The sequence below is a fragment of the Equus przewalskii genome, chromosome 2 (genome assembly GCF_037783145.1).
Source record: "Equus przewalskii isolate Varuska chromosome 2, EquPr2, whole genome shotgun sequence".
Lineage (NCBI taxonomy): Eukaryota > Metazoa > Chordata > Mammalia > Perissodactyla > Equidae > Equus > Equus przewalskii.
In genome coordinates this window covers 17,333,799-17,361,483 of record NC_091832.1, presented here as the reverse complement: position 1 = coordinate 17,361,483, position 27,685 = coordinate 17,333,799, and the positions used below count along the sequence as shown (strand labels likewise).

The following is a 27,685-nucleotide window of genomic DNA, read 5'->3' as shown; positions in this document are numbered from 1 at the left end:
GGAATGAGAGAGAGCATGATGGGAGGGGTCCAGGAGACTGCTATGGCCTGCCCCACCCCCTATCCTCCAAGCGATCCTGGAGGAGGGCAAGGCAATCAGGATGAGCCAACCAGCGGACAGCAGGTGGAAGAGACTGACTCAAACGCTGACTCCTCCATCCTCCCCTGCTCCCACCCCTGCTCACCGGCCTTCCAGGCAAGCTGTGACTCCAGTGTCAAGAGTGCCGATTTAGGCCAATGGGGAGCTGAAGATTTGCTAGACCCAGGGTTCAGCTGTATACCCCTCCCTGGCAAGACCCCATTTCCCAAATCGCGCTCCGGGCTGCTCTGCCTCACCTGGGAGGGATTTAGAGCCAGGTTTGGGGGTCAGGCCCCGAGCCTCAATCACTTCCACCTCCAACTGGCCACTCCGGTCCATGATGGCAATGTGCACGTCCCCTGCAAGGGAGAAGAGGGAGAGTCCAGGCAGAGCCAGACCAAGGGGCAGGCTGGCCAGCCGCTGTGCAGAATGCCCATCTGCAGAGGATGCTACAATACGGGAATGGGCACGAGATGGAGAAACTGCACGCGCCAGAACTGCCCTTCAGAGACCACTTTAAAGCAGCTGAGAAATGCTTTGATAAATCCCTTGGGGTGGGTGGGGGCATGACCCTCAAGGGGCATGCTTGGGTAACAGCAAATGGCTGCCAACCTCCCATTAAGTCTGGTTAACTGAGTGGGCATGTGTTTTACTGAGTGAAATAGGCAAGTTTGGGGACAGAGCTTCCTGTGTCAGGACAGAGGGGAGGCTGTGGGCTCAGTGGCCCCTCTTCACTTTCCCCTACACAGCAGCCCTCAGCCACTGCCCTAAATATACATCAAGTATTTAAAGCTATCAGTTTGAAGAGACGCTGCCATATGAGCCTGCCCAGGATGTGAGGCCCGCCCTGGGAAGGAGGGCCTGGTCGGACCCTTTCCAAAGGATGGAGGGAAAGCCGGCAGATTCCCTGGGAGCAGAGAACTGAGAACTCCTCACTGTGCCCCCACAAAATGGATTACCCATTTGGGGCAAGTTTTGTGTGTGCAGGCATGTCAGCTATCTGATCTCTAGAACTCTTAGCTTTGCTCAACACGGGTTAGCAGAATTTGAAATTATGCGCTAGACACTTGGAAGAGCCTTCAAAGGGATGCAGGATCACAAGCCTGGTGGAGAAAAATGAAAATGGGCCAGACTTTGGATTCAGTCACCCATTTTAGGTTCTCTGAGCCATCATGCAATTGTTTGCATTTGCCAATTTGAGAAGATGGGGATTTGCTACTTTCAGGAGACATCCTGGAATTCATCCCCCTCCTTCCAGCTATTCCTGACCTCCCCATGGGGAAGGGGGAGGGGAGGCCTCAGGAATTAATCTCCTCCTCTGTCTCACTGTAACATCCCTAACAAGATAAGCAAAGGCGAACCCGTCCTTCCCAGTTTGGGACACCAGGGGGCACCACACACAAATGTTCCAGGCTATGATGGCGCATTAGCCTGGCAGAAGTGGCTGGCTCCTCTCACTACCTTCCAGCCCTTGGCTAGGGCTGGGAAAAGCAGACTCCCCAAGCCCTTAACAGTCTGAAAGCAAGGGCTGGGAATTAGCCAAATCTGATCCAAGAGCCAGATGAGAGCTGACGCTCACCCCCAGGGTCCCCGTGGACCCCTCTTCCAGTAGGAGCACATTGGAGGAAGACAGGGCAGTGGGATGGGAGAGTCCTGGCTGGAACAGAATCCCAGCTCCGCTGCATAGCCTGCAGCAGGGCACTGTCTGCGCTCAGCTCCCTTGTCTGCTATGAGGTCAAAGGTTGAACAATGTCCAAATGAGGGCTGAGTGCAGACGTCTGGGTCAGACACTGCTCAGGGCAGACTGACGGGGAAGCGGGTGGAGGTGAGGCTGCGTCTCTGGGGAAGCTGGGCCTGGGAAGGAGCTACTTGAAGCCAACACAGTCAATATGTAAGGGACAGAGAGGGAGGGAGGGGTCCATCTGAGAGCTCAGGAAATGAGCCAGAACTGCAGCTAAGAGGACCAAGTACAGACTCCAGGAAGCGCTTCCCAGCTCTAGGGAGGGGAAGAGGAAATTACTAAAAGGTGCCATGGAAAGCATCAATGAGGAACTCAATAAATTGTCAGATTGCAGAACTAAGCTGGGTGTTATTATTTCCATTTTACAATGAGGAAACTGAGGCTCAAAGGAGGGCAGTGACTTGCCCAAGGTCATGCAGTGAATTGGTGATAAAACAGACTCCATGAAAGTCAATTGCTATGACAATTTGTTCACCATATTATGCACGGCACTAGCACTGCTGGGCACAGCAGTCGGGGAAAGTGTGGAGAAGTGAGAGAGGGAGTGAGCTGCAGAGCTGCTGCAGGGCACCGGTAGCAGAGAAGGGCTGGACCCCCTTTCCCCTCTGATGAGGGAGGGATTGATGAGTGCTATGCTGACTCCTCACTGGCACAAAAGCCTGAGTGAGGGCTCCTTTCTGCTGCGTGCACTGCATCACGCAGGGCCCCTACTGAGCGCACACTTTCTGCTGCGTGGCTGCCATCACCCCACTCGCCCTGCCCTCAAAAAGACTCACCCATCGGTGGTGTTGCCAGCGTCTGTCGCCCCACAATCTGGGCGGGTCCCAGCCCATCCAGGAAATCGCTGAACTGGCTTTCGGCCCCGAGCCGGGTGGTGGGGAAGATGAACCTGGAGAAGGAGGCAGAGGTGCATGTGAGGGTATCTGGATGGCGAGATGCAGTGGCTTTGCCCCTGGGACACTGGGTACACCCTTCTGTGCCTCTGTGCACTACTTTGGCTGGGGACAAACAGAACTGTTCATCTCTGCACATTAAAGAAAAGTATTTTCATGCCACTTGAGAAAAGAGACTAATAAACATAATAATGATGGTATTTAATCCTCAGGCACTAGAATTTCTAAGGTGACTCTTAAAAGGCAGGGCTTGCTGGACACCTGTGTCCTCACCAGGGGATGTTAATGCCAAGAACCAGAGACAAAGGCCAGAAGTTTCAATGCCTGGAGCAAGTTCCAGGAACGGAGGTTTAGTTGACCATAAGTTTGAAATGCAAGTCAATAACAGTGAGGTGGTGCCCAAAGCAACAACTGAGACCAAAATAACACAATGACAGGGTTGAGATTAATGACAAGCGATGGTGGGTGGTCCATGGCTGGGGGAAAGGGGGGTCCTGGAAAGAGTAACAAAACCTGACCGTGATGGAAAGTTGGCCAAGTGCCAAGAGCACACTAAATGTTCCACGTGCATTTGTTCATTTAATCCCTACAACCATTCTGTGTGGCAGGAGCTGTGATCCAATTTTACAGATGGGAAAACAGAGGCTCTATGAGGTAAGGGGCCTCCCTCACCTGCAAAACACAGATGATGCCCAACTCACATAGGGTTATGGCGAGGACTAGGGCAGACAGCTCGTGAAAAGTTCCAAACTGGAAACAATAAATGGCAGTTATTGTTATTGCTGCTGTTATTATCATCATCCAGGGAAATGTGCTACTTTTTCATGTCCTCAAGCCTAGATGTTCTGGATGTGGCCAGCAGAAAAAGGACGGATGGAGGAGGGCTGGCCCACATCTGCTGATGAGCCGCCGTGGACCAAGCAAAGTTCTAAGATCTTCTAGAACAGCTCAGGCTCCTGGCTAAAGAGATCAAACGTTGTTCCAGAACAAATCCCCTGTTGGACCGTTTGGTTTTGAGTCCCTGTTGGCCGGTGACAAGCGGGGATGGGGCGATAGGCTGCATATCTTGTTGGAGATGGCCCGTGTCTCTCCCCTACTCCCCAGGAAGGGGCTTCAAGGCCCACTCACTCTTATTGGCCACAGTCAGCAATAGCCTAATATCACATTCTTAGGACAATAGGATCTGAGAAGGTTAAATAAAGAAACTTAGACTCTCAAGGTCACAGAATGTCGGGAGCTCGGTATAGAGAGGGTCGAGATTGTGAACAAAGGTTATAGCTTAATTCAAATCCTGACTCCACCACCACTGAATAGCTGTGACCTTGGGTAAGGTACCTCACCCTCCTCTTGCACCTCAGTTTCTCCACTTGAAAATGGAGATAACGGTAGAACCAACATCCCTCAGGGTTGTTGTGAGTGTTCAATGAGACACTGTTTTTGGTCTGATAGTGGCTGGTAGATCCTAGAGCAAGAAACACTGGTCTGACACACCCAGGGATCCCCTGCATGCGGTAAGACGCAATAAATGCTAGTGGGACCCACATTCATGGAAACAGGCTTAGTAGCAAGACACACGATCATAAAATCTTAAATAATCGAGCCACAAAATCCTGAAATCGCTGGGCCTTGATGAAGCCGAATCAGAAAATCTTAGTCATAGAACCAGTTTCATAGATTTAGAAGAGATCCGAGGGACTATGTGACCCAGTGATTTTCAAATTTTTTACTGCAATCCACACGCAAATTTAAGAAATACATTTAACATAACAGACCTATGCGAATCTATACATTAAAAAAAAATGGAAACAAAAGTTCACAAGGTAATTCATCCTTACTATAGGATATATCTAAATTTTCTATTTCTTCTTCTAATGCTGGTTTTGACTCACTGGACTCATTTTACTTCCTGCTTATGAGTCACCACCCGCAGTTTGAAAACCACTGATCTAGTCCAACCTCCTTGCCAAGCAAGGCCACCTGTGAGACCTCCATTCATCTGAGCCGTATCAATGGTTTTAGATGTAAAAAGATTTCAGATCACATTTTTCTTTGGAAACCCTCTCCGCTGGAGGAGGGTTTAGGTGTGCAGGTGCTGGGAGGTGGGAGACGTGAAACATACAGAAAGGATGAACAGTTCCTGGGCCACCGGGGTTATTCCAATGGGATGCAGCAACCTGGAGCAATAGGAAGACTGGGGCCCAGGCCCCAAGAGTGGAGGACGGAGGGAAGCGGGGACACAGAGGAACCCAGACACCTGGGATGGAACCCAACCCGGGAGATCTTCCCACCCTGCCCCTGGCTCTGTGACTAGAGGGACTGAGGAGGGCAGGGAACAGGGTCGGGTGGGCTGCACGCACGTGCCATCGGAGCTGTTGCTGTTGGTACTCCCATCAGTGGACTCCCGGCTGCCCTGGCGCGTGACACGACTCCGCATCTCCACAGCGATGCCCGTTTCTGTGCTCCGCCGGATGTTACTGCGCAGCTTCTTGGTGGCCCCTTCTGTGACCGCCCCCCACCAAAGCATAGAAAGGCAAAAAGGTCAGATTATGGTAGATGCTTCTCTGAGAGAGCTGCCAAAGACACCCTCTTGGGAGGGGGCAGAATGGGCAGGGGTCTGATTGGAGCAGGGGCAATGCTGAGATGACCTCTAGAGCCGGTCTGCAGCCTGACCTCTACCTCTGCTCAGCGCAGTGGCACAGACAAAGCGAACTAGAAAGGCTGGAGGCAGAGCTGGGGTGGCGGGGCTGGGGGTGGGGAGCCCCAGCCCTGCAGCCCTCAGCCGTCAGCCTGGCCAGGCTGCCCTGACAGCCACCTTCCCACTCAATTTCAGCCCTTGCCCCAAAAGGTTAAGTGTTCCTGCCTCTTTTCTGGAAAGTTTGCCTTCTCCAGGATCCCCAGATTTGCTTTCCCTCTTCCAAGTATGCTTGTGAGCCCTATCCCACCCAGACCTCATAACCGTCCTCTCCGATACCTTCACAGGCCCTACAAAAAACCCCTGTGAAGCCTGGCATCTCTCAGACTAACACACATTCCCACGGTGGGTCTGACTGTGGAGAGCTGTTAGGGAAGCACAACTGAGAGGAACTACTGGGTTAACCTGAACGGACTGGCTTTGAGAGAGAGGTCTGCAGAATCCCAGAAGCTGTGTGGTGAGAGCTCACCCCTGCCTCTCCACACCTCCTCTTCAGAAGGCCCTCTACCCCCACCCCAGCCACCCTCCTCAGCCTTGCAGGGAACATGGGGCACTTTGCCTCTCCTAGCAGCGCACCATCCTGCCTGGGTTTCCATGGCAACCTTCTCAGCATTGCAGTGTGGTCCCTCTAGACACCCTCTCCTCCTGGGCGGGGCAGGGAGGCAGCAGAAGACAGGTTGAGGGTTGGCAGGCACCTCCGTTGCTGAAGCTTGGCTGCCTGGGGAGCTTGATGGGGAGGGAAGTGGCACTCAGATAGGGACTATACCAAAGGAGCCATTTGCCATCACTGGTTAGAGGCCCAGACAAATTAAGAGTGGTGCCTGCAGGGATGGGGAGAGGCCAGGGGTAGGGCAGGCAGCATCGCCCCTGAAAGCAGTGGGGAGGGGAGAGCTGGTTACCCCAGCAACCCCATCTCCCACCCACATCCAATGGTGGATCAGAGAGGGGATGTTCAAGACCCCAGCCTGGGAAAAGGGGGACTTTCTTCCTCCTGCTTTGTCCCACTTATCTTTCAGGAAATCCCTCTGGGGGTGGGGGAAGGCTGAGAAGACTAGCATCACTAGTGGACAGGATGGGGACTGGGACCGGTCGGGTGGTGAGGAAGAATGTCTTCTCTGAAACCATCCCAGCTTCTGAGATATTAGAATAGCTAGCTATCCAGGAGTCAATGAGACCATCAATCTGTCTGTCTGTCTGTCTGTCTCTCTCTCACACACATACACAGTCACATTAGTTTGCTATTTCTTTCACACAGGCATAAGTAGACATACACGAGTGCCAACAATCACATATATGAATACACTGATTTCACATACAAGGTCATGTTCATGTGTACGTGCATACAACAGTCACATAGTCACAAATGGTCCTACCGGGTCTTAGTCATACGTACACACGATTTACTCTGCCACATACATGTGACCTTCACACCATAACACTTGGAGTTGAACCCGTCTACTCACACACATTGGTGCAAACCCACAAATGGTTTGTGACCTACCACACACAGAGGCCTGAGCAATAATGGTGGGTGTGGGGGGACTCACCCTGTCCCTGGCTCCTAACTGCCACATCCCCTCTAACCCAGTTAGAAGACAGATGGGTCTGTGGGGGCTGCCCTTCAGCCTCCCTCCCCTCGAATCTCCCCCTACAACATACAACACAAGCTGAAGCCACAGCTAACTGCTTCATGACTCCAGCCCCACCTCTTCCAGACCTTGGGGAAGATTTGACCCATTTGGGAGAAAATTTACCTTCTTTGACCTGCCCAACCCACTGTGAGCCTGTGGGTAGAGGAGTCACAGAATTCTGAAATGTTAGAGAGACCTCAGTTAGTTCCCCACCCCTGCCATTTCACAGATGGGGAGCCTGAGGTCCAGGCGCCCACAGAGCTGAGGCTAGACCCCACGCCTACTGCCTCCCAGTCGACTGACGTGCGACTTTTCACTCCTCTCCACCAACTCCACATTGGTTTGAGATGTGATTCAGCAGAGATTATGTTCCATGTCTTCTAGGAGAAATGTCTTGCAACCTCAGAGAACATTCCTCTGCTGGCTTCACACCTGTCCAGTCTCTGAGCCCTGTTGATTTGGGGAGTAACTCTATGTGGTTTCTCTCTCTAGAGAACTGGACCAAGCTGCTTGCAGTAATTCTGTGGAGACCGAAGGACTCCAGGAACCATCCCATCTGTCCCAGCACATATAAGAGAGAGGGAGTCGCAGCCTCCAGCAGTACTCCCCGTGGCACCTCCTGGAATAATCCTGAGCCCTCTCGCCACCCTGACCCAGAGCCAAGGCGCGAAGAGCCACTGTCCTTGGTACTGAAAAAAGAAGCCCCATTTAGGAAGGGGCCAGGATAGCCCACGATGGCCCTGTGTGGACTCAGTCTAAGGCCGGGCCAGAACGCACCTGTGTCCTAGGACCCCAAAGCTCTGACCCACCCTCCTAAATGCTCCCACAACTTAGAGAATGTTAGATCTAGAAGGAAACGTGGAGAGAGTCTCTTCAGCTCCATTTTACAGAAGAGGAAACAGGCCCAGTGGGAAAGCGACTGTCCCAAGATCCCATGGGGAGTTACAGAGCCAGGACTAGTCCTCTAAAGTTTCAGGGTGAGTTTTTGGAGGGCCTCTGTAGGACAACGTGAGGATTAAACTGGAAGGGGCAGACAGGAGGCAAGGGAACTAGAGAGGAGGCTGGTGCAATAGTCCAGGCTAGGTATCATGGGGCCTGAACTAGGGTAGAGGCTTTGAAACCAAGAGGAGGAGATATGCAGGGCTCAAGCCAATGCAGGGTACAAATAAACTGGGAGGAAGGAGGCCCCTGGGAAGAGACCCAGATCCCAGAAGATTAGTGTGAGAGAGGAGTTCCTCCCCACTTTGCACATTCTAGCCATGCAGGGAACAGAGCCATCCCACCCAGATGCAGCAGGGGCACCCTGCTAGGTAGGATCTTTTCCCAGAACAGGGTTTCCAGGACCAGTGCCCACAGTGAGTCAGCCCTATATATCCCTCTTGGGCCAGACCCTTCCACCCAGGATGGGGCTCCAAGCTGGGACACTGGCAACCTCAAGGCCTGGGAGAAAAAAAATGAGGACAAGGAATTATAGATGGGAGAGGAGTATGCTATGAGCAAGGGGCAGAGCTGTGGAGGCCAGAGAACTCACTTCTTTTTTGGACCTACCATACGACCATGGGTAATATTAAGGACACCAATAATTTACCAAGTGTCTACTGTGCACCAGGCACAAGGCTGGGTGCCTTTGCATATCCTGTCTCATTTAATCCCCTGGACAACTCTGCAAGGAACGTATTATTGTCCTTACTCTGCAAACGAGGAAGCAGGTTCAGAGAGGTGAAGTACCTTGCCTGAGTCACCCAGCTAGTAAATGACAGGGTGTGGCCCTGAAGGCCAACTTGAAGTTGTTCTCCAGGAGAGTGCCTTCTCCTCTCCAGACTCGTATACCTCATCGATAAGATCAGCAGATTGGACTAGACGGTCTCAAGGGGCCCTTCCTGCTCTGACATTCAGCCATTGGATGATTCAGAGAGACCTTAAGTTGGAAGGGCATCTGGGCCACTCTGCTGGCTCAGGCCCCAGGCCTTCAGCCATGCCCTTGCATACCACAGAGACAAGTGATCCAGAAGCCCCATCATCATTCATCTCCCCTCAAGGCTGGAGGTCTTCTGGTGTCTGCTCCAATCCCCGCCTGCTGACTATGAAGTCTAGGTAGGTGGACAGTCCCAGGCAGATCACTGAAATATCTCCCAGTGACTCAGACCCCTGCCCTGGCCTTGGAAGACTGTCCCTCTAAATCACTTGGGGCCTGAAGAAGCCTTTGGGTCTGAAGCTGAATCAGCCAGAGATCAGCAGGGCTTGGTCTCCTGAAGCCACTCATGGGGTCCAACACCTGCTTGACAGCCTAATCTTAATCCCCATCCTTAATCCCACCCCTTGGTCCTGTCCCAGCCCAACTCCTGCATCCCCAGATCCCCATCTCCCTGACTCCCTAGTGCCATGCCTACACTACGTATTCACAGAGGCCATGCCCACCCCGGGGTACTGATAGCCTCAAGCCCTCTCCTCATCTAGCATTTCCCTGAGCCAGAAACCACACCACAGCTTGGTTGCTGGAAAAGACCATCCCACATGCTCCTGTGGAGGGTTTTGTAAAAATCTATTTTAAGGCTTGGAAAAGTCCTCCATGCCCAGCCCCAACTGGGAGTCTTGATGAGCATTCTCCCTGGATCCTCTGGCGCCCCCGCCCCCTCACCACCCCCATCCAGCTGCCTATTTGAAGGTTTCTTGGGAGAGTTGTTACTCTGAGCAAAATAAGCAGGAAGAGATTTTAAAACAAAACCAGCTGGTGTCTGGACTGATGCCACGAAGTGAAGAGGTCTTGCTGGCTCCTCTGTGATGTGGGGTCTGGGTGCGCTGTACGTGACAAAGTAGGTCACCCACCAGAACGAGGACAACTTGGATTCTGTCACTAAGCATCTGAGAAAGTATATTTATCAGGATGTAGCTGTTAAGGTGTGTGTGAATGTGGCTTCATGAGGTATGTGTGTACACATATGCGACATGTTTTTGTGACCACTGTGTGTGCACGTGTGTAACTGTGCTTCTCTGATCTGGGTCTGTGCATCGGTACCCACAGGACTGTGTATGTGTGATGTGCATGACTGGTTTTATTTGTGACCATGTACAATGTGAATGAGTGTATTGTGCTTTCCTGGCAGTAGGGGTGGCTCACCTGAGCAAGTAAGCACACTATTTATGTGACTGAGCAAGGCACGCGTCTTTGCGTGTGTGTCTCTTGTGACTTTGTAACATACATCTATGACTACGTAACTACGTTTGTGTGGCTACTTGTACTTAAGAAACTCAGACATACAGGTAAGACTGTATCTTATGGCTATGTGTCTGTGAAGCGGTGGTATCACTTAGCACGGTGCCAGGAACACGATGGCAGTTTAATAAATAATCGCTGATTAATATGTAAGTCTGTGCTTGGAGGCAGCAGAGCGTAAAGGTTAGGAGCATGACCTTGGAAACCCAACCGCTAAGGTTTGAATCCAGGCTCCACCACCTACTAGCTATGTAGTTTGGGGCATCGTACTTCTCTTCTCTGTGCTCAGTACCGGCCTCATAGAGTTATATGAGGATTCAATGAGTCAGGACAGATACCAGACCCAGAACTGCGCCTGATATATGGCAAGCACTACATAAGTGTTTGCGGGTGTGGGAGTGCACACCCATGACCCATGAGGACAGTCCCTGGGTGCCCAGCCATTGCAGGGTGCTTCACCCCGGCCCCTGGGTGTCCCAAGCCCCCTCACCAGGCTGGGGGAGCTGGAGCGTGCTCTTGCTCCACTGGGTCAGGCCCACGATGGCCACCATCTTGGCCCCAAGGCTGCTGCGACGCTTCTTGGTAGTGGTGGTCCCGGCCCCGCCCCCAGCCTGCTGGGATCCGCATATTTCACCACTGATGCTGGAGCTCCGAACCACATTCCTGGAGGCCGCGGCCGAGGCTGGACCCGGCTCCCCGTTAAACATGGTCCACGGGGCGGCAGGGCCTCAGGCAACCCTGTGGGGAGAGGGAGAGACAAAGGGGTCCCACATCAGACCCCAGGCTACTCCATCACGGCCGCACCACTTCCTAGCTGTGTGACCTTGGGCAAGTCACCTAGCCTCTCTGAGGCTGTGAGGATTAAATGAACAAATAAATGTAAAGAGCATGCACAGAGTCTGGCTCAATAAATGGGACTATTCTCATTAGCACATGGCTACCCTGGCAAGTGACCTGGTTTGGCAGCAAAACCTAGCTGTGTGACATCTTGTACATCTTGGGGTTTCAGTGAACACCTCAGCAAAACGAGGAATAAAAGCACTTACCTCATGGGACTGATGTAAGAATTAAATTAGTGCATGTGAAAGTGCCTGGAACAGTGTCAGGCACAGAGTAAATCTTCAGTAAGTGTTAGTGATCGTTATTTTCAGAGTCAATCATAAGAACAAGGAGAACAAAACTGGCTCCAGCCGGTGCAGACCATGGGAGGGGTCCTCCTGCTTGAAGGGGATGGTACAGCAAAGGATAAAGAAGCAGGCAAAAGTCAACCTTAAGGGCACTACTGAGAGGCAGCTGCTGTAAGCATTTTAACCTATTTCTTCCCAGCCTCTTTTCAATGCATTTTTTAAAATAACTGAACTCACACTGCAAATACAATTTTATATCCTGGTATTTTTCATTTAACACTATACCACAAGCATTTCTCAATGTCATTAACACTTTGTATAAATGTTAACGCCATCATAATATTCCATTGTATGGAGGTAGCATAATTGACTTGAATATTCCAGTACAGTTACCTCTTAGATCGTCTGACTTTCTCCTCCCCCCTCCTCCCTCCCATCCACCCTCTTCCCTCTGTCTCTCCTTTCTTTTAAACAACACTGCAATAAACATCTTTCTACACTCATTTTATCTGCTTATTTCCTTAGGATGGATTCCCAGAAATGGAGTGCCTGGTTTAGAGGATGTGGACACTGCTGGTAGCTTCCCCAACACCCATTCTCCCTTCCTGCTTCCTGACAGACTGCTGGTTTTGTCCAAGTAGCACCCCACCCCCTTGTTTTAGTGGCCGATCCTGATTAGCCTAAGCCAGGAAGTGGCATTCACCTTGGTAACTCTTACTGGTCCAAGGGCGGGCACATGACTAAGTTGGCCCAATGTGACTTAAGGGGGAAATTTGGACTCCACACTTACAAGAGAAAGGGGAGGTCTCTCTCCCTCTGTGTCTCTCTCTCTCCTTCCCTCAAGACCCTTCCCCCTAGAGAGGATCCAGCTCTAAGACAAAACCAGTGTTGCTGAGGGCAGCACAACAGAGACAGAAAGGACCTCAGGGCCCCCCGAGCCTTCTCTGCTCTTCCAGTTCTATATTCCAGTGCTTATGCAGGTTTGAATCAGGGGTCCTCTCTTACATCCAAAAGCATTCTGCCTGATACCGAAGGCATCAACAATGTTTTTGATTCTTGGAATATATTGCCAAATTCCTTTCCAGAGTATATAAATTTACTCTCCCCATTAGCTGCTTTCAACAAATATTTAAGCCCCTGAAATTCCCAGGCCTATGCTGAGCGCCAAGGATACAGCAGTGAGCTAAGCCGACTGGGTCCTGCCCTCCCACAGTCTCCGGTCCAGGAGGAGAGACAGACAGTAAATAACTAATTACGCAATTAAATATTTAATGATGGTGCTGATGTGGGCCAGGGAAGAGGACAGAGGGCGCCGGGAGCCACTCTCGGGGAGTGGGGCAGCGGGCATCCAGGGCCCTGTTTTGCACAGAGGTGGGATGTCCTCTGTCAGCCTCTACAACTTGGCTGAAAGTTGGTCTCCTCTGCTCAGAGTACAAGAAAGGTGGCCGCTCCAACAGCCTCTGCGCCCAGCCCTTCCCGGCTCTGTCCCGGCCCACAGGGCTTCTCCCAGGGCAGCTCCCCACCCCAGGACTCAGGTCTCTCTGCTCAAGCCTCTGCCCTCAGGCCTGTCACCCTGAGGGAATCCGGCTTTTCAAAAGGACATGGAAAGAGGAGGGAAAATGGGGATGGGAAAGGGAAGGCACTCCTCCAGCTGACCAGGAAGACAGTCCCCACTTGGCTGAGAATGGCCACCTGGTCTCCTGGCCCGCGTGGCTCCTGCCAGCCTGGTGAGTTAGGGCTGACTGTGGGGACGAGTCAAAGCTGTGCTCTGCTGTCTTTGTGGCTGCCTGGACTATTCTCACTCACCCACCCCGTGGTGTGTGCAGAGCCCCAGATTGTATTTCTCCTCCATCCCTCATCACCCTGACAGCTGACGGAAAGTCCCCCTGGACCCGGGCCTATGATGATCTCTTCTCCGTAGTTTCCAGTTTCAGTGCCAGTTGTTTTGTTTTTTGGGTCTCTGGTCTTTCGGTGGATGGTGGGCCAGCGCTCATCTGATACTTTGAATCTGCTACAGTGCAAGCATAATTTACTCTTTAAAGTATTTCTGTTAGGCATGTAGTTAATTTCTATGTCACAGATGAGAAAGCTGAGTCTCAGAGAAGTCAAGCCCTTGCCATCCTCCTCGGCTAAGAAGTGGCAATGCCTGGACTTGAAGCCAGGTCTTCTGCTTCCACAAAGAGATAGACACACTCAGCAGTCCCTGCCCCTTCAACCCAGAGCTCACCCAAGATGTGGGCCCATCCCTCCCACTCAGGCTTTGCCCTGGGTCTCTGGGCTCTTTGGAAAAACTGCAAGGAAATTATCTATGAGGAGAAAAACCTCTCTGGCCCAGGTGCCTACAGCTGGCACAAGCATCCAAGGGGCAGTGAAGCCCCACCCAGACACAGCTGGAAAAGCAAGTGCTTGTCCCGTGCACCCTACAGGAAGCTGTGGAGCACCACTCCCAGGGGGTGGGAAGGGAGGTAAGAGGGCAAGGGACAAAATTCCTGACCCTGCCAACCCAGGCGCTCATGTTTCCTCGTGAATAATGAATGACACTGACAAGCAGATGGCTTGACATCCAGGACTCTGCACCATCCAGAGCCACTTTCTAATCTTTAAGTACCCAGGGGTCACCCAGGAGGCCTGGAGAGCTGATGAATGCCTGGGAGGGCCCAGGCAGGCAGGCCATCCCCAAGGAGATAGGAGGAGCCAGACCCAAAGCCCTGGACCCAAGGTCTTAGGGCTTGACCCCCGCTGCAGGAGTCCTCGGGAGGGCAGCCTGGGACAGTTAAGAATAGGGAGGTGGGATTAGAATGTATACAGATTCCTTGTGTCACCTTCTCTGGGCCTTGGTTTCCTCACCTGTGTGTAAAATGAAGGGGTCGGATTAGAGGATTTCTAAAAGTCCTTTGACTGGGAGACCAGTGTCTGTGATCACGGACTGCAGCGGCAGGCTCAGAACTGGGGCTCCAGTCGCTTCTCTGGCAGCCAATCTAGCTCAAGGAGGGCAAGACAGAGAGACAGACAGAGCCGGCCACCTGGCTCCTATGAGGAGGGAAGTCCTACTGCACAGCAAGCCCTGAGCCATCAGACCACAGGGATGGGAAAGGGGCAGCAGGCAGAGATGGGGGCAGAACGGCGAGGGGCCCGCAGGACACAGAACGGCATCTCACATTCTGCTGGTTCTAAGGTTGCTAAATGAACCACATCCTTTCCAGAAAAGTCACTTCAACAAGCCCCTGCCTCTGAGCGGGACGGTCCCTTTCCCAGCCCAGCTCACGGCACCCCAAGGCAGGTAAGGCCTCCATGACCTCGCTGGGTCACGGGGCCCTTGCTGTGAAGTTCCCCCTGCTGCCTCCCATCCACTGCTGCAGCAGCATTGTTACCACGGCTCAGATTCACCCTCCAGGGAGGAGGGATGATGCCCACTCCTGCCAAGCTCCATGCCAGCAAATGCCTCCCCAGCTCCCCAAGGAATAAGCCCAGCGTTTTCTTTCCAGCCCTCGATGTTTGGCCGCTACCTGGGGTCTCAGGACACTAAAGGCTCCCCAAACCCTCTCCTGAATCCTGACTGCAGCGGGTCTCAGGGCTCTGCCAGATCACCCAGGGCCCCTCAGTCTGTTCGACTGTGTGTCTAACCAGACAAGGAGCCTTTTTTGAGAGTCAGTGAGGCCATCCAAAAGCCCAAGATGAACCTGGCTATCCACCCTGTCCACAGGAAAGACTGAAGAATGTGTCACAGGATGATGGGCTGTTAGGCTGGAAGGGATGGCAAATAACTGGGACTCTTACCATCTCTCCCCATCCTCCACCCACAGCAGACATCACTAATCCATCTCTTTCCCATCAAGCCAGACTTAACCTCAGAATCCCTCTCCACACTGCTCCAGCACCAACTGATAAGAACCAGCTCATGAGTTAAAAGTGATCTGCCATCCCTATTCCAGCCTGAGCCTTTCATTTTGCAGAGAAGGAAATCAAGAATGGGAAAGAGACACACCCAGGGTCACACAAGAAGTTGCTGATGAAACCAGAGTTCCACCCCAAGCCTCCTAACTCCCGGGTCCCACGTCACCTGCCAGGTGCTTCCTCCCCACCTCTCACCTTGAAGAAAACCCCAACTCACCAAGCTGGGGAATCTGAGCGTGGTGTTCCACATCACAGGGGGCTGTGCCCCTCCCAACAGCACCCCCCTAGGGCATTTACACAGGCTTCAGTTAACCTCTGCTGAGACGTCAGTTTTCAAGAAAGGAGGTGAAGGCAATCAGGGTAGCTTCCAGGAGGAGGTGATGTGGTAAGAGTCTGGAAGGAAAGAGGGGAGCTTAGAAGAAGGGCTAGCGAAGACATCTGTCCTCAGAGGCTTCCAGTAGCTTGTGGAGTGAAAAGACTGACTTTGGAGATAGCTGTGTGACCTGGAGTAAATCACTTAAACTCTCTGATTCTCTGCTTCCTCTTTTGTAAAACTGTCCAAATGCCTGGGTCCCATAATGTGCCTTTAGGCACTTTACTGTCAAACTGCTGGTGTTGAAGCCCCACCCACAACTTTAAGACTTAACACATGAGGGACTCATCCATGTCCAATTGCTAAGGAGCTCTAGACCCCATTCTTCCTTCCTCTGTCCTCTCTGTGACTAATGGGGTCTGTGTCCCTCTGCAGATACTCTGTGACCTGCCCAGCAGTCAGTGGGGGGCACTTCTGGTTCCACCCCCAGCCATGTGACCCTGAGCAAGTCACTCAGCTTCTCTGAACCTCCATCTCCTCTTCTATAAAATGAGTCTACTCACCACCTGCACCCAGCCCGACTTTCCAGACTGGACTGGGGATCAGATGAGATAATGAGGATCAGGAAAGCACAGTGATTAAAAGCACAGGCTTTGGAGGCAGACAGACTTAGTTGAAAACCTAGATCTGCCACTCACAAGCTGGATGACGCAGGGCAATTTCTTTAACAAACTCCCTGAGCCTCCTGCTCCTCATCTCTAGAGTGGGGATAATAACGCCTGCCTGAGGAGTCTTAGATGAAATATCACGAAATAAGGACTGGTACATGCTAAATGCTCAGTTGGGCAATTTCATTATTACTACTCATAATAGCGCCTTTGTCAAGGGTAAAAGACTGCACAGGTGTTTGTGCTTATTGGTCTGGATTGCATACCAGGTGCAACCACTTCACGGGAGAGACTAACAGGATCACCTCCCACTCCAGCTCTAGAGGCTTCCACTCAGAGCCCAGGATAAGTGTGGGATCTGGGCCCCTGCACCTCTCAGTTGAGATGGGAACTGGCGCATGAGGCTGTGATCATCCCTGACAGCATCTCAGCTCCTGGCCTTTCCCTGGATGCTGGGTCTGGCACTTGAGACCCCAGCCCTGACCACAATCCAGCACCAGGGCTGCCCACCACATGGCCTGAGCCAATCTATGCCCATGTCAGAGGCCAGTACTTGCATCCACATGAGGGGAGAGGGGTTCCCTCGTTTCCTTTCCTTTTCACCCTCGGGGGAGATGAGTGGGTGACAGGGCTGGTAGGTGCTGGGGGATATAGGCTGGCCTGAGCGGGGAGCACTATGCCAGCTCCTCTCCTGGTTGTACAACCTTTGTATCCCCCAAACTAGGCTTACACGCACACTACACACACACAGGGAGAGACACAGGGCACAGAATTTCAAATATGTGATTACACACCATACAGACCCACACAGATGATACACACTTAAAGACACAATCACATTAATACACAGATATGCACCCCCCACAAGATATTCATCCACACAAAGGCATACAGAAGTAGCCACACTGTCAGCCAGGGGCGTTCACTGACTCACATGTGTGTACACGCCCCACACACTCACACACACACCCTCCCCTGGCCCCTGCCCAGCCCAGAGAGGCAGGAAGCCCCATCCCTTCAGTGTGCAGGGAAGTGGGAGTGTCTTACCCAGATCTGTGGCTTCCCTTGGATGAGGCACACATATCAGCTCCAAGCAGGCACTTGTGTGAGCTTGAACACACACACACACACACACTCATATATACTCCAGCCCCCATTCTCACCCTCCTGGCCCCATCTCTACAGGCCGGACAAAGGAGCTCATCAGTGAGGTCTGTGGTGAGGAGATGAGAAGGCTGGCAGGGAGCAGCTGCTGTCACCATGGCTACCAAGCTGACCCACTTCTCCTCCACCCAGCCTGGCCTACCCAGCCCAGGCAAGGGGAGACGGGCAGCTTTGGGGAGAGGGGCCCACTCCCATCACACATAGTAAAGGGATGGCCCTCTGAGGTTGTGGTAAGTGATGGGTTGAGCACCGGAGAGGTTGGGTCCTGCAAAGGAAGACAATATCCAGACATCCGTTGAGGAGAAAAGGGTGATGAGGACATGGCCTCTGCAAGACCTTGCCCTTGGTCTCCCCCAGCATCGAGGCCTCTCACCTCAGGGACCCACCTGGGTCATGCACTTGCCCTGGACACACTCTCAGAGAAGTCCTCACAGCAGGGCAGGGAGTGGAGCGGCCAGAACCAAACCTGTGTCCCCGACATTCCAAGGACTCAGGACACCCAAGGGTGAGGCAGACCCAGAGCTGGGCGTGCTCTGTGTCCTGTTCAGAACAAGTTCCTGAGGGCAAGGCTCATCCTCCCCCTGGACTAAGGGCTGCTGGGGGTATGGCCATGTCTTCCTTCCTTGATCAGGACTCCTACGCGTCTTCTCTCAGCCAGGGGGCTCCTGAGGATATGGCCATACGTTTTCCCTCGGAACTGGGGACATAGAGGAACAACACAGCCTTCAGACAATCTTGTGAGGAGACAGTTCACAAAGCCGAATGAATCACTCCTGCGTGACAGCCTTCCGTAGCTCCCCATTTCCTTCTGGAGAAAGTACAACTCCTCACCAAGGCCCACAAGCCAATGAGCCAGCTCCTCCTGTGCTCTTGCCCCTTCTCTGGTTTCCAGCACCACTTGCCTTCTTTCCATTCCTCAAAAGTGCCACTTTGTCCCCTCTCTGCCTGGAACGCTCTTCCCCAGCCCATCCCCACCTTCATGTTCCAAGGACCCATGTTTGTCTGTTGAGCCACCCTTGCCTGGCTAATCCCTGCTCACTGCTCAGCCCCAGTCTGAATGTCATTTCCTAGGAGAGTCTTCCCAGATGAGTCTTCCCTGCTGTGCTCCCCCAGACTTAATACTGTCCCTGCCTGTTATGGATTGAATTGTGTCCCCTCCAAAAAAAAGATATGTTGAGGTCCTAACCCCAGTACCTTAGACTATAATCTTGTTTGGAAATAGGGTCACTGCAGATGTGATTAGTTGAGGCCATACTTGAGAAGGGTTGGTCCCTAGTCCAGTACGACTGGTGTCCTTACAAGAAGACAGCCATGTAAAGACAAAGAACATAGGGAGAACACATGTGATGATGGAGGCAGAGACCAGAGTGACAGTAAGAAACCAAGAATTGCCAGCTGTCACCTCAAGCCATGGAACAGTCTTCCTCAGAGCCCTCAGGAGGAACCAACCCTGCCAACACCTGGATTTGGGACTTCCAGCCTCCAGAACTGTGAGCAAATAAATTTCTGTGGTTTAAGCCACCCAGTTTATGGTACTTTGTCACAGTTGCCCTAGGACAACTGTGTTCAGTGCTTATCTCCCATCCCCCAGCCCCTGGTTGTGAGTGGCTTAAAAACTGGAATGATGTCATCGTCTTCACCCTGAATCTTCAGTGCCTGGCACATAGTAGGGCTCTAAATATTTGTTGAATGAATGATGATCTTAAATAAACATTGAATCAACAGTATCTATAGCTGGGTAGTAGAATTGTGAGTCACTTTTATTTTCTTCATGTGACATATTGTGTTTTCTAAAGTTACCACTTTGGAAACTGTATTAATGTTATCATGAAGAAAAAACTAACATACATATCTTTCTTTTCAAAACATACTTTAAAATAACAGACATTTCCACCACTGTGTTTTGAGAAGAGGGAAAAGTCCTGCTATATGCTTGATAACTCTCTTTTTATTGATTAATTGATTCCTCCATGTGTCACTGAAGTGTCTTTGGGAGTTAGATTTACAGAGCTTGAGCCCTGGGGCCTTGTGGGGCATAGATTCCAGGTGGGCAGGGTCCAGGCAGCGTATGCATGCTTCTCAGCCATCTCCACCATCCACCTCCTCCCATACCTTGTGGGATCTAGCTAGATGTGGCATTTGTCATCTGATAGGGGCTGCTAAACTTGGCACTTGAGAGTACCCCCAGCCTGGACCAAAGGCCACTCCCAAACAGAAGCAAGGCCCTCAATGAGTGCACTGCCCAGTGCTCTCAAACTTAAATGTGCACAGGAATCACCTGGGGATCTTGCTGAAATCCAGATTCTGGCTCCACGGGTCCCAGGTGGAACCTGAGATTCTGCATTTCCAACAAGCTCCTAGGTGATACCCACACTGCTGGTCCACGGGCCACCCAAGGCACTGAGAGATAAAGATAAAATACTCTGGTTGTTCTTCAGGAGTGAACATTTCAGGATAAGGAGACAGAGAAGGCATTAAAGAGAAGTGCACTGCAGAGCATCTCAAAAGATAGGTGAGATTTGGAGAGGCAGAGGTGGCAGCAAAGAGATGGGAAGTACTGGGAAGGTCCAGAGAGAAAATGTTATATTCAGAGGATGGCGAATGGAGCAGTGAAGTTGGAACAGGAGTTGAGTACAATTGCGGAAGAGGGGGCTGAAAGGTAGGCTGGGAACAGCCAGACAAGGGCTCTGAATATAGGGCTAAGAAGCTTGGCTTTAATCCTGAAGGGAGTGAAATCTGACATGGCTTGGATGTAATGTTTTACGAAGGTCAATCTGACACTAAGTGCAGAATCAGAAGAAATCCTGAGAGCAGTCAGGAGGCAGAGGGAAGGGCCACACAGCTTCAGAAAGAGCAGGTGGAAAGGGGAAAGGGGCGGCCAGGAGTCATGAGAGGGCTTGGGGGCTTGCCTCGAATTAGCAATGGGACAAAGTTGGGGAGAGGAAAAAAAGAGAATCCAAGATGATTTACAGGAAGGGTGAATGGTACCATCAGCAGAGCCTGAGGAGGAAAAAGCTGGCTTAAGGGGAAGATGAGTCCCTATTTTAGATGTGATGAGTCTGAGATGATACTGCAGCTCCCACCTGCAGGTGTTAGGCAGGTAAGCAGATTCACTGGAGCTCAGGAGAGCAGTGTGAGTGGGTAGGATTTAGGTCTTTTCCTCAGAGGGAAAAGTGGGGTATGGAAAGGAAGAATGCCCGGAGGAGAGGACAGAGTGAGGAAAGGGCGAGAGGTAATACCCACAGTTAGGGGTGGGAGGAAGATGGAATCCACTGAAGGAGGGAGCACCAGGGGTTAAAAGTAGGAGAACTCAGAGAACATGCCATGAGTACACACACAGCCAGCCTGGAAGCCCTACCACACCCTGACATAGAGACCAAGGAGAGGCCTGCCCAGCCCAGCATGTGGGAGGGCAAAGGAGGCCCAGGTCTGAAAAAAAACACAGCTTGAAAGGAAAGGAGAAGGGGGCTTGATCCCTGGGGGAGGGTCTGGGCTGCAGCAGGATCCCAAGGCACTGAGGGCTCCAAACTCAGTGCTAGTACAAGAAGGACAATCCTCCCACCTGCAAACACACACAGCACTTGCACACCCATGTGGCTACAGAACCCCCAGGGAGGAGCCGAGAAGGTGGGAGAAGAGGCCTTTGGCAAGCCTTATTGCTGGGGGGTACAGAATTTATCATCCAACTGGGACTCTTTTCAAGAGCGAGCACACTACCAACAATCACACCAGGATCGCAGGTATAAATTAGGACTGTCCCAGGTAAACCTAGTCCTGAGGGATTCTGGACCCCCAAATACTGATTTGGTCCCTGTGCCCCCTTCCTAGATGGGGTGGCAGAACTGACAGACAGGCAGTAGGGACAGGCTAGCTCATCCTCGGAGGCAGGGACCACGCTGAGCGTGTTGGTGGACGCGGACGTCTCTCCTCCGAGCCCCGCCTCAGCCTGAGCGCCAACGCCCCTGCCGGGAGAGACGCAGCAGCACCACGGACAGCGGCCGGCGGTGCTCGCTCCCCGCCCTCCCCTCGCTAGGGCGCCGGCCGCATCAATATTTCTTGGGGGAAGGGGCTCCGGTTACCAGGCCCGCGCCAAGCCGGAAGGGGCCGCCTGCGCCCCACGCCTGCCCTGGAGACCCTCCGGGGAACCTAGCACATTCACCGCCCCAACCAAGACAGACACCGCCCTCAGACGCGCAACGCATCCCCCGCATACCCCTCCGCCCTCCGGACCCTTTCTGGGGCACAAAGACCCGCGAGCACACCACACGGCCTCTCAGACACACTACATAGCCATCAAGCGCTGTACAATGATGCTGACATACACAAAACAACAGGCACACACCACGCCCAGCGCGCAGGCCACCGAGACACACAGCACACACACACACACACAATATGCCTCACAGACAAACATAACATGGAGAGGTGTTCACCACAGACCCACATGCATATCACACACAGACACACAAGACACCCTGACACACATGCACAAACTCACATGCTGCACAAAAACGCACTCACAGAGAACCTCAGACATATCAGCAAAGATATCTTTATCACAGACACACATCACACACCCCACACGTGTGCAAACACACAGTATGCTCTCACAGAGACCCTCAGACATACCACTCAGAACTACATTCACTACGGACACACATGTACATGCAAACTTAACCTCTCTCACACACACACGCACACACACGATATGCCTTCACAGAGACCCTCAGACATTCACCATGGATACACAGGCACACGCCCCACACTACCCAGGCTCCCACCCCTCTCCCTGCCCCCCTGGAGCCCAGCCTGCCCTCCCATTGTGGACATGGGACTGGGGAGAGGACAGGCAGACTTCCCTCCCTCCTGCCTGGCCCTGGTCTCGGGCTCTGTGGATAAATCCTCTGTGTCCTCTGAGGCCTCCTGGGGTAGCTGCCCAAACCCCAGGGGCAGGCAGTCAGTGGCACAAAGACGTTGGAAAGGGGGAGCAGAGGAAAGGGGAGCTTTGAGACCCCAAAGCTCTGGGGCATGAGACTCCAGAGACAGCCTCGCCCTCACCTGCAGTTCCCACAGCGTCAGCACTCCCAGAGACTCCAGCCCTCCGGGAGGCCCTGAGGCCTGTGTTGTGCATGGGAACCAGGAGAACTGAGGAGTCTGCAGCTCCTGTTCCACCCAGGAGTGCCCCAAGGCAAACAGGCAAGAAAGGGGGCATCCTGTCCTCATCCAGACTCCCCAACTCCAAAGCCCCCTCTCAAGCAGGCTGAGGGGACAGTGGCACAAATTCTTCTGTCTGCAGGACAATCACAGCGAAATTCTCTGAAAGAAGCCCAAGCCAGGGCACGAGGTGAGGAGAGAGGATTAGGCTGGCACAGCATGAAGAGACCCTCAAATGTCCCAGGTAGATGGAAGGGATCTTCAAGACTGTCCAGGCCAATGGTCCACATGTGTGACATCCCCATACCACTTCCCAGTTTTGCATTATCCACTGACACTCTGTGCCTCTCAACGATTTCTGCCAAGTCTCCATATTCCTGTACTGCTCATTATTTCTTTTCTCAAAATTGACACTTTTGAATACATTTACTTTAAATAGAAACTTTATGTTACTACTATAAATGGAAAGCCAAAATCACTTATAATAAACAGAAAATGTGAGTAAAATAAATATAGTAGAAACAAAGCTATATTATTAAATTTTAGCTACATGGAGCTGCCAGACGAGATCTCTTTGCTAAAAAGGGGAAGGCAACAAGTGTTGGAGAGTTATTAAGGACATATTAGGCCCTCACAGACACCTTCTCCCTGGGACAACCTTGGACTTGACAGAGGTGAAAGGGAACCAACTTTCCCACTGTGTGGGCCAGTGTGATATCAGGGTGGGTCCACGGGCCACGGAAAGTCATCTCAGGTCTCACTGAAGGTGCCTCTCTCCACATTGGGCAGCCCTGGGCTTGCCCGTCTCCTGCAGGAGCTTGGGCACAGTGGCCAGCTGGCACCCTGTTGCCATAGTCCATTGTGGTAATAACAATTCTTAGAAATTGCTCAGTTCTTTCCCATTTACAAATTGTCCTCACACCCACCATTGAATACAGGCCTCACAGCAGGAATTATCATTCACATGTTGGAACGAGAAAACTGAGGCTCTGAAAGGTTCAGAGACTTGTCCAGAGTCACACAGCTACACAGGTTAGGTCCATGAGTAGGAGCCCTCAACTCCCCCCTGAGATGCCTTTTCTACTCCACCTGCATCCATCCATCCCATAGTCAGGGGCCCTTGCTCTGGGCTGGTCCCGTGCTGGGCAGTGGGGAGCAGAGGGAGGATGGTAACCTCCATCCTCACAGTATCCGCCTGTAAGGCCCTCACAATCCCAAAAGGCAAACAGGCAAGTGAATAAGTAGCTGAGGTTAAGAGCTTTTACTCTGGAGTCACACTGCTGCGTGTCCCTAGCCCATAAATGTCATCTCTCTGAGCCTCAGTTTCCTTGTCTGCAAAATGGGGATAACGACAGTACCTATCTTATAGGGTGTGATGATTAAATGAAACAATGCGTGTGCATAGCGTCTAGCACAGAGGAAGTCCTCAAAAATGTTTATTATTAGGGAAGTACAAAAAATAGAAGCAACGCAGGTAAAGAACAGCTGATTGGGGGAAAGGGTGGTAGGCACGGCATGGTTCTTCACTGAGGAAAGGAAACGGGTTAAGTCTTTGAGGATGAATAGGATTTTGGGAGGGAGAACTGTCTTGCCTGCCTCATGCCCTCCTCTTCCCTCTCTCCCCACTCCAAAGAGCGGGGAGAAAATTCAGGGTCTCCTCTCCCTCTCTCTCTGCTCAGCCCTCTGAAGGATATTTGAAAGGTTCTTCGGAGCCTGCCCTGGGCATTGCTGCTCCCCTTTAAGCCACAACACCAGGTCCATTTTCCCCAGGTGCTGTCCAGATGGAGGGCTGGGGACCAGGCCCACCCTGGCACTCTAAGGATTCTACTAGATGTCCTTTAAAGTACTTGCCCAGATAACAAAGACCCTCGCTTTCTCTGAGGGGGTCAAGAGCCGTGTTCGCACGTCTGACTTTGTGCTCCTTCCCAGCAGGCTGCAGTTGATCGGACCACGGTGGGCACCTGACCCACTCAGAGCCAATCAGATCCTCTCCTGGAAGTTGGACTTGGATCTGCTAAGTCCTGGGTTCTATCTATGAATGTGGCTGGAACCGAGGGACACAATACAGAAATTATAGGTGGCCCAGCATCTGAAAAAGCAAAGAAAACCCAGTCTACGGAGATAGAAAGGTGAAGGCAGCCAGGAAGGTGCAGAGAATGGCTGCTTCAATTTCTCCCAGCCTAAAGGTCCACCTCCAAGCCTAACGATTTTTCTGCCCCTCTGTTCCCAGGAACGCCTTGTGTCCTCATAATAAACCCTTCTTTATGACTGAAGCCAGCTTGAGTGGGTTTCTATATATAAGCAAAGACCTAATTAAGACAAGGGAGAAGCCGGGAGCTGGAGGCACAAAGATGAAGAATCCTGAAGAAGAAGGATCTCTCTGCCTGCCCTGGAGGAGCTCAGTTTAACAGGAGATGAGCAGCAAGAGACGCAGCCTCCATCCACACAAAGGAGGGAGTGGGGGCCGAACTGTATGGGGAGGGCTGGGAGGGTTCCTCAGAGCTTCACAGCAAAGGTGGCAGCTGAGCCGGTTTTGAAGAATGAAGGACATTCTCCAGAGGGACAAAGCAGGCGTGGGGAGGCATTCCAGGCAGAGGGAACAGTAAGTGCAGCGGCACAGAGGCACAAAACAGCCTGACACGTTAGAGGGACTGCCAGGAGTTCAAAGTGTGGTGGGGGAGCAGGGCAGACGAGGCCGGACAGGCGGGCGGGTGCAGATCACCAAGGGCTTTGAATACCATGCTAAGAAGCTGAGGCTTCCTGGCAGCCATGGGGAGCTATTGAAGTATTTTAAGTAGCGGGGCGGGGGACAGGGTCAGTTCTGTGTTTCAGAAAGATCGCTCTGGGGCTGTAGAGAGAAAGGACCAGAGAAGGCAGGCCTGGAGGCAGGGAGGCCAGTTCGGACGCTGCAGCAACAATTCATCTGTTCCTTTCATTCACTGAACAACTCACTGTGTACCTACTATGTGCCGGGGCTGGGCAAAAACAGGATTCCTGACCCCACAGAGGTCACAGGCTAGCAAGAAAGAGAGACGAGGAAAAAGCAATTCAAGTGCGATGAGCATCACAAGCAAGTACAAGGCTCTATGGAGGGGGGCGGTGTTTACTTTCTGGTTTTTAGGCTTTGCTGCAGAAATGATGTGCGAGCTGGTACCTATCTGAAGGATAAGTAGGAGTTAACAGGGCTCCGGGAGGAGGAGTGCATTCCAGGATGAGGGAACACGTGTGCAGGTCCTGCAGCAGAGGCAGAGGGAGAACGGTCCAAGACAATGCAAGAAGGTAGGCAAGTTCCAGATCCCACAGGGCCTTGTAGAACACGTCAGAGTCTGGCTTTTATTCCAAGAAGTCTTGGAAGGGTCTAAAGCAGGGAAATGATACAATGAAACATTTATCTCTAGAAGTTCACTCTGGCTGCAGTGTGAAAAGTGAAATGAAGTGGGGCACGAACAGAAACGTAAGGAGACCAGTTTAGGAGGCTGTTGCAGGGGTCCTGGTGACAGCTGGTGGTGGCCTGGAATGGGGGAGTGGGCAGAGAGAGAGACGACGGACTCAGAGAGGCATTCAGAACCAACGGGACTTGCTGAGGACCGGCTGTGCCATGTGGGGGTGAGGGAGAGGGAGGTGTCCAGGAGAACTTCCAACTTTCCAGCTTGAGCAAGTGGGTGGGTGGTGGTGACAGAGATGAGCTGGGGACACTGGAGGCAGAGCAGGTGCCGGCAGGCGGAGCTGCGAACCTGGCTTGGGACCTGAGGCTGATTGTGATGGATCTAAAGGTGGTCCAGGAAGCAGTCAGACCTGCAGGTCCTGAGCCCAGAAGAGATCACTGAAGTTGAGAGAGCGAGTGTGATGACCTGCGAGTTGGGGAGGAGGGGGCCAGGCAGGGAGGAGAGAGGCCAGGCAGCTCTGAGGAATCAGGGCAGCAACAGGGCCTGAGGGCAGAGTGACCAGGAGCTCTGAGCTTGGAAAATCAGAGCCATGAAAGCCAAGGGTTACTTCTCTCGGCCCTGGGAGGGATCCAGCTTTGGCTCCCCCTCTCCTGGCCAAGCATCATGCACTCCCCAGCTGAGAGCCCTCCCTTCCCCACAACAGCTTCTTCCTCCTGGCAAACTCCAGAGTTATCCTTCAGACCAGCTGAGGGGGCCCCTCCTCTGAATGAAAACTTCCCTCGTCCAGGTCCAGGCGCTCTGTGGTCCAACAACCTGGGTTTGAATCCCAGCTCTGCGACTTGATAGCTGTGTGACTTTGGCCAAAAAACTTAACCTCACTTTCCTCATCTATACAACAGCAATAATAATAGTACCTACCTCATAGGGCTGTTTGAAGATTAGTCTGTAAAGTGCTGAGCAGAGAACCTAGCACACAGTAAGCGCTAAATAAATGTTACTATTATTAACATCCCACCCACCTTGGGACAGTTAGTCATGCCCTCCACCTTCCACCTCCTCCACCTGGGAACTATTTGCAGGTCTGTGCCCCTCCCTGGCTCTTGCCATCCCTGCCCAATTTGCAGGACTATATAATATTCAGGGCCCTCTGCGAAATGAAAATGCAGGACCCCTTGTTCAAAATCTTTGAGAATTTCAAGATGGTGACAGCAGAACGTTAAACCAAGTGTGGGGCCTTCTATGTGCAGGCTCCTGTGCAACCACAGACTCAGGAAACCAGCCCTGCCCCCACCCCCAGCCAGCCGTGGGCCTAGCCCAGAGTAGGTGTCAGTGATAGAATAAAAATGCCAACTGAAGTTGAGATAGGGCTTTGCAATTTCCATTTGGAATTGCATTTTCTCTTTCCCATAGAGAGATAACATCAACCCCATTTTATAGACAAGGACATTGAGGTTCAGAGACGGGTGTGCCTTCCCAGAGGTCACCCACCTCATGAACTGCAGAGCTGGGATGTGAACATAGGGCAGCCTGGTGCCAAAGCCCTGCCTCTTGCCCTCTGGCTCTTTGGGGAGGTCAGGAGAACCTGGCCCCAAGGGGTGATCTTCGTCAACAAGGCTGAGAGGCACCTCGGCCCAGAGAGAGGGAGCTGGAGGGACTGCGACTGGCCCCCTCCCTCCTGGGGCGTGCCACACAAACAAACTGCTCCCTGGGCACCAGGGCTGCGCACAGGG

The 27,685-nt window shown here is 52.4% G+C and overlaps 1 protein-coding gene across 12 annotated transcripts in view; it reads right to left on the bottom strand.

Moving 5' to 3' along the window:
- The window catches only part of RIMS3 (regulating synaptic membrane exocytosis 3), a 48,323-nt gene that overhangs the window by 7,448 nt on the left and 13,190 nt on the right, over nucleotides 1-27,685 (bottom strand). For 3 of the 12 annotated variants that reach the window (XM_070610197.1, XM_070610195.1, XM_070610196.1), the window contains 5 exons: nucleotides 15,488-15,663; nucleotides 10,740-10,987; nucleotides 5,070-5,211; nucleotides 2,596-2,708; nucleotides 336-437 (listed from right to left, as the gene is read on the bottom strand). In XM_070610197.1, the coding sequence (XP_070466298.1) occupies nucleotides 336-437; nucleotides 2,596-2,708; nucleotides 5,070-5,211; nucleotides 10,740-10,956 (574 nt within the window). In that variant the 5' untranslated portion in view covers nucleotides 10,957-10,987; nucleotides 15,488-15,663. Of the gene's footprint in view, nucleotides 1-335; nucleotides 438-2,595; nucleotides 2,709-5,069; nucleotides 5,212-5,980; nucleotides 6,272-6,820; nucleotides 6,866-7,158; nucleotides 7,214-10,739; nucleotides 10,988-11,295; nucleotides 11,470-15,487; nucleotides 15,664-27,685 lie in introns of those variants that run through there. The other 9 variants (XM_070610200.1, XM_070610198.1, XM_070610201.1 and 6 more) reach the window with 6 other exon arrangements.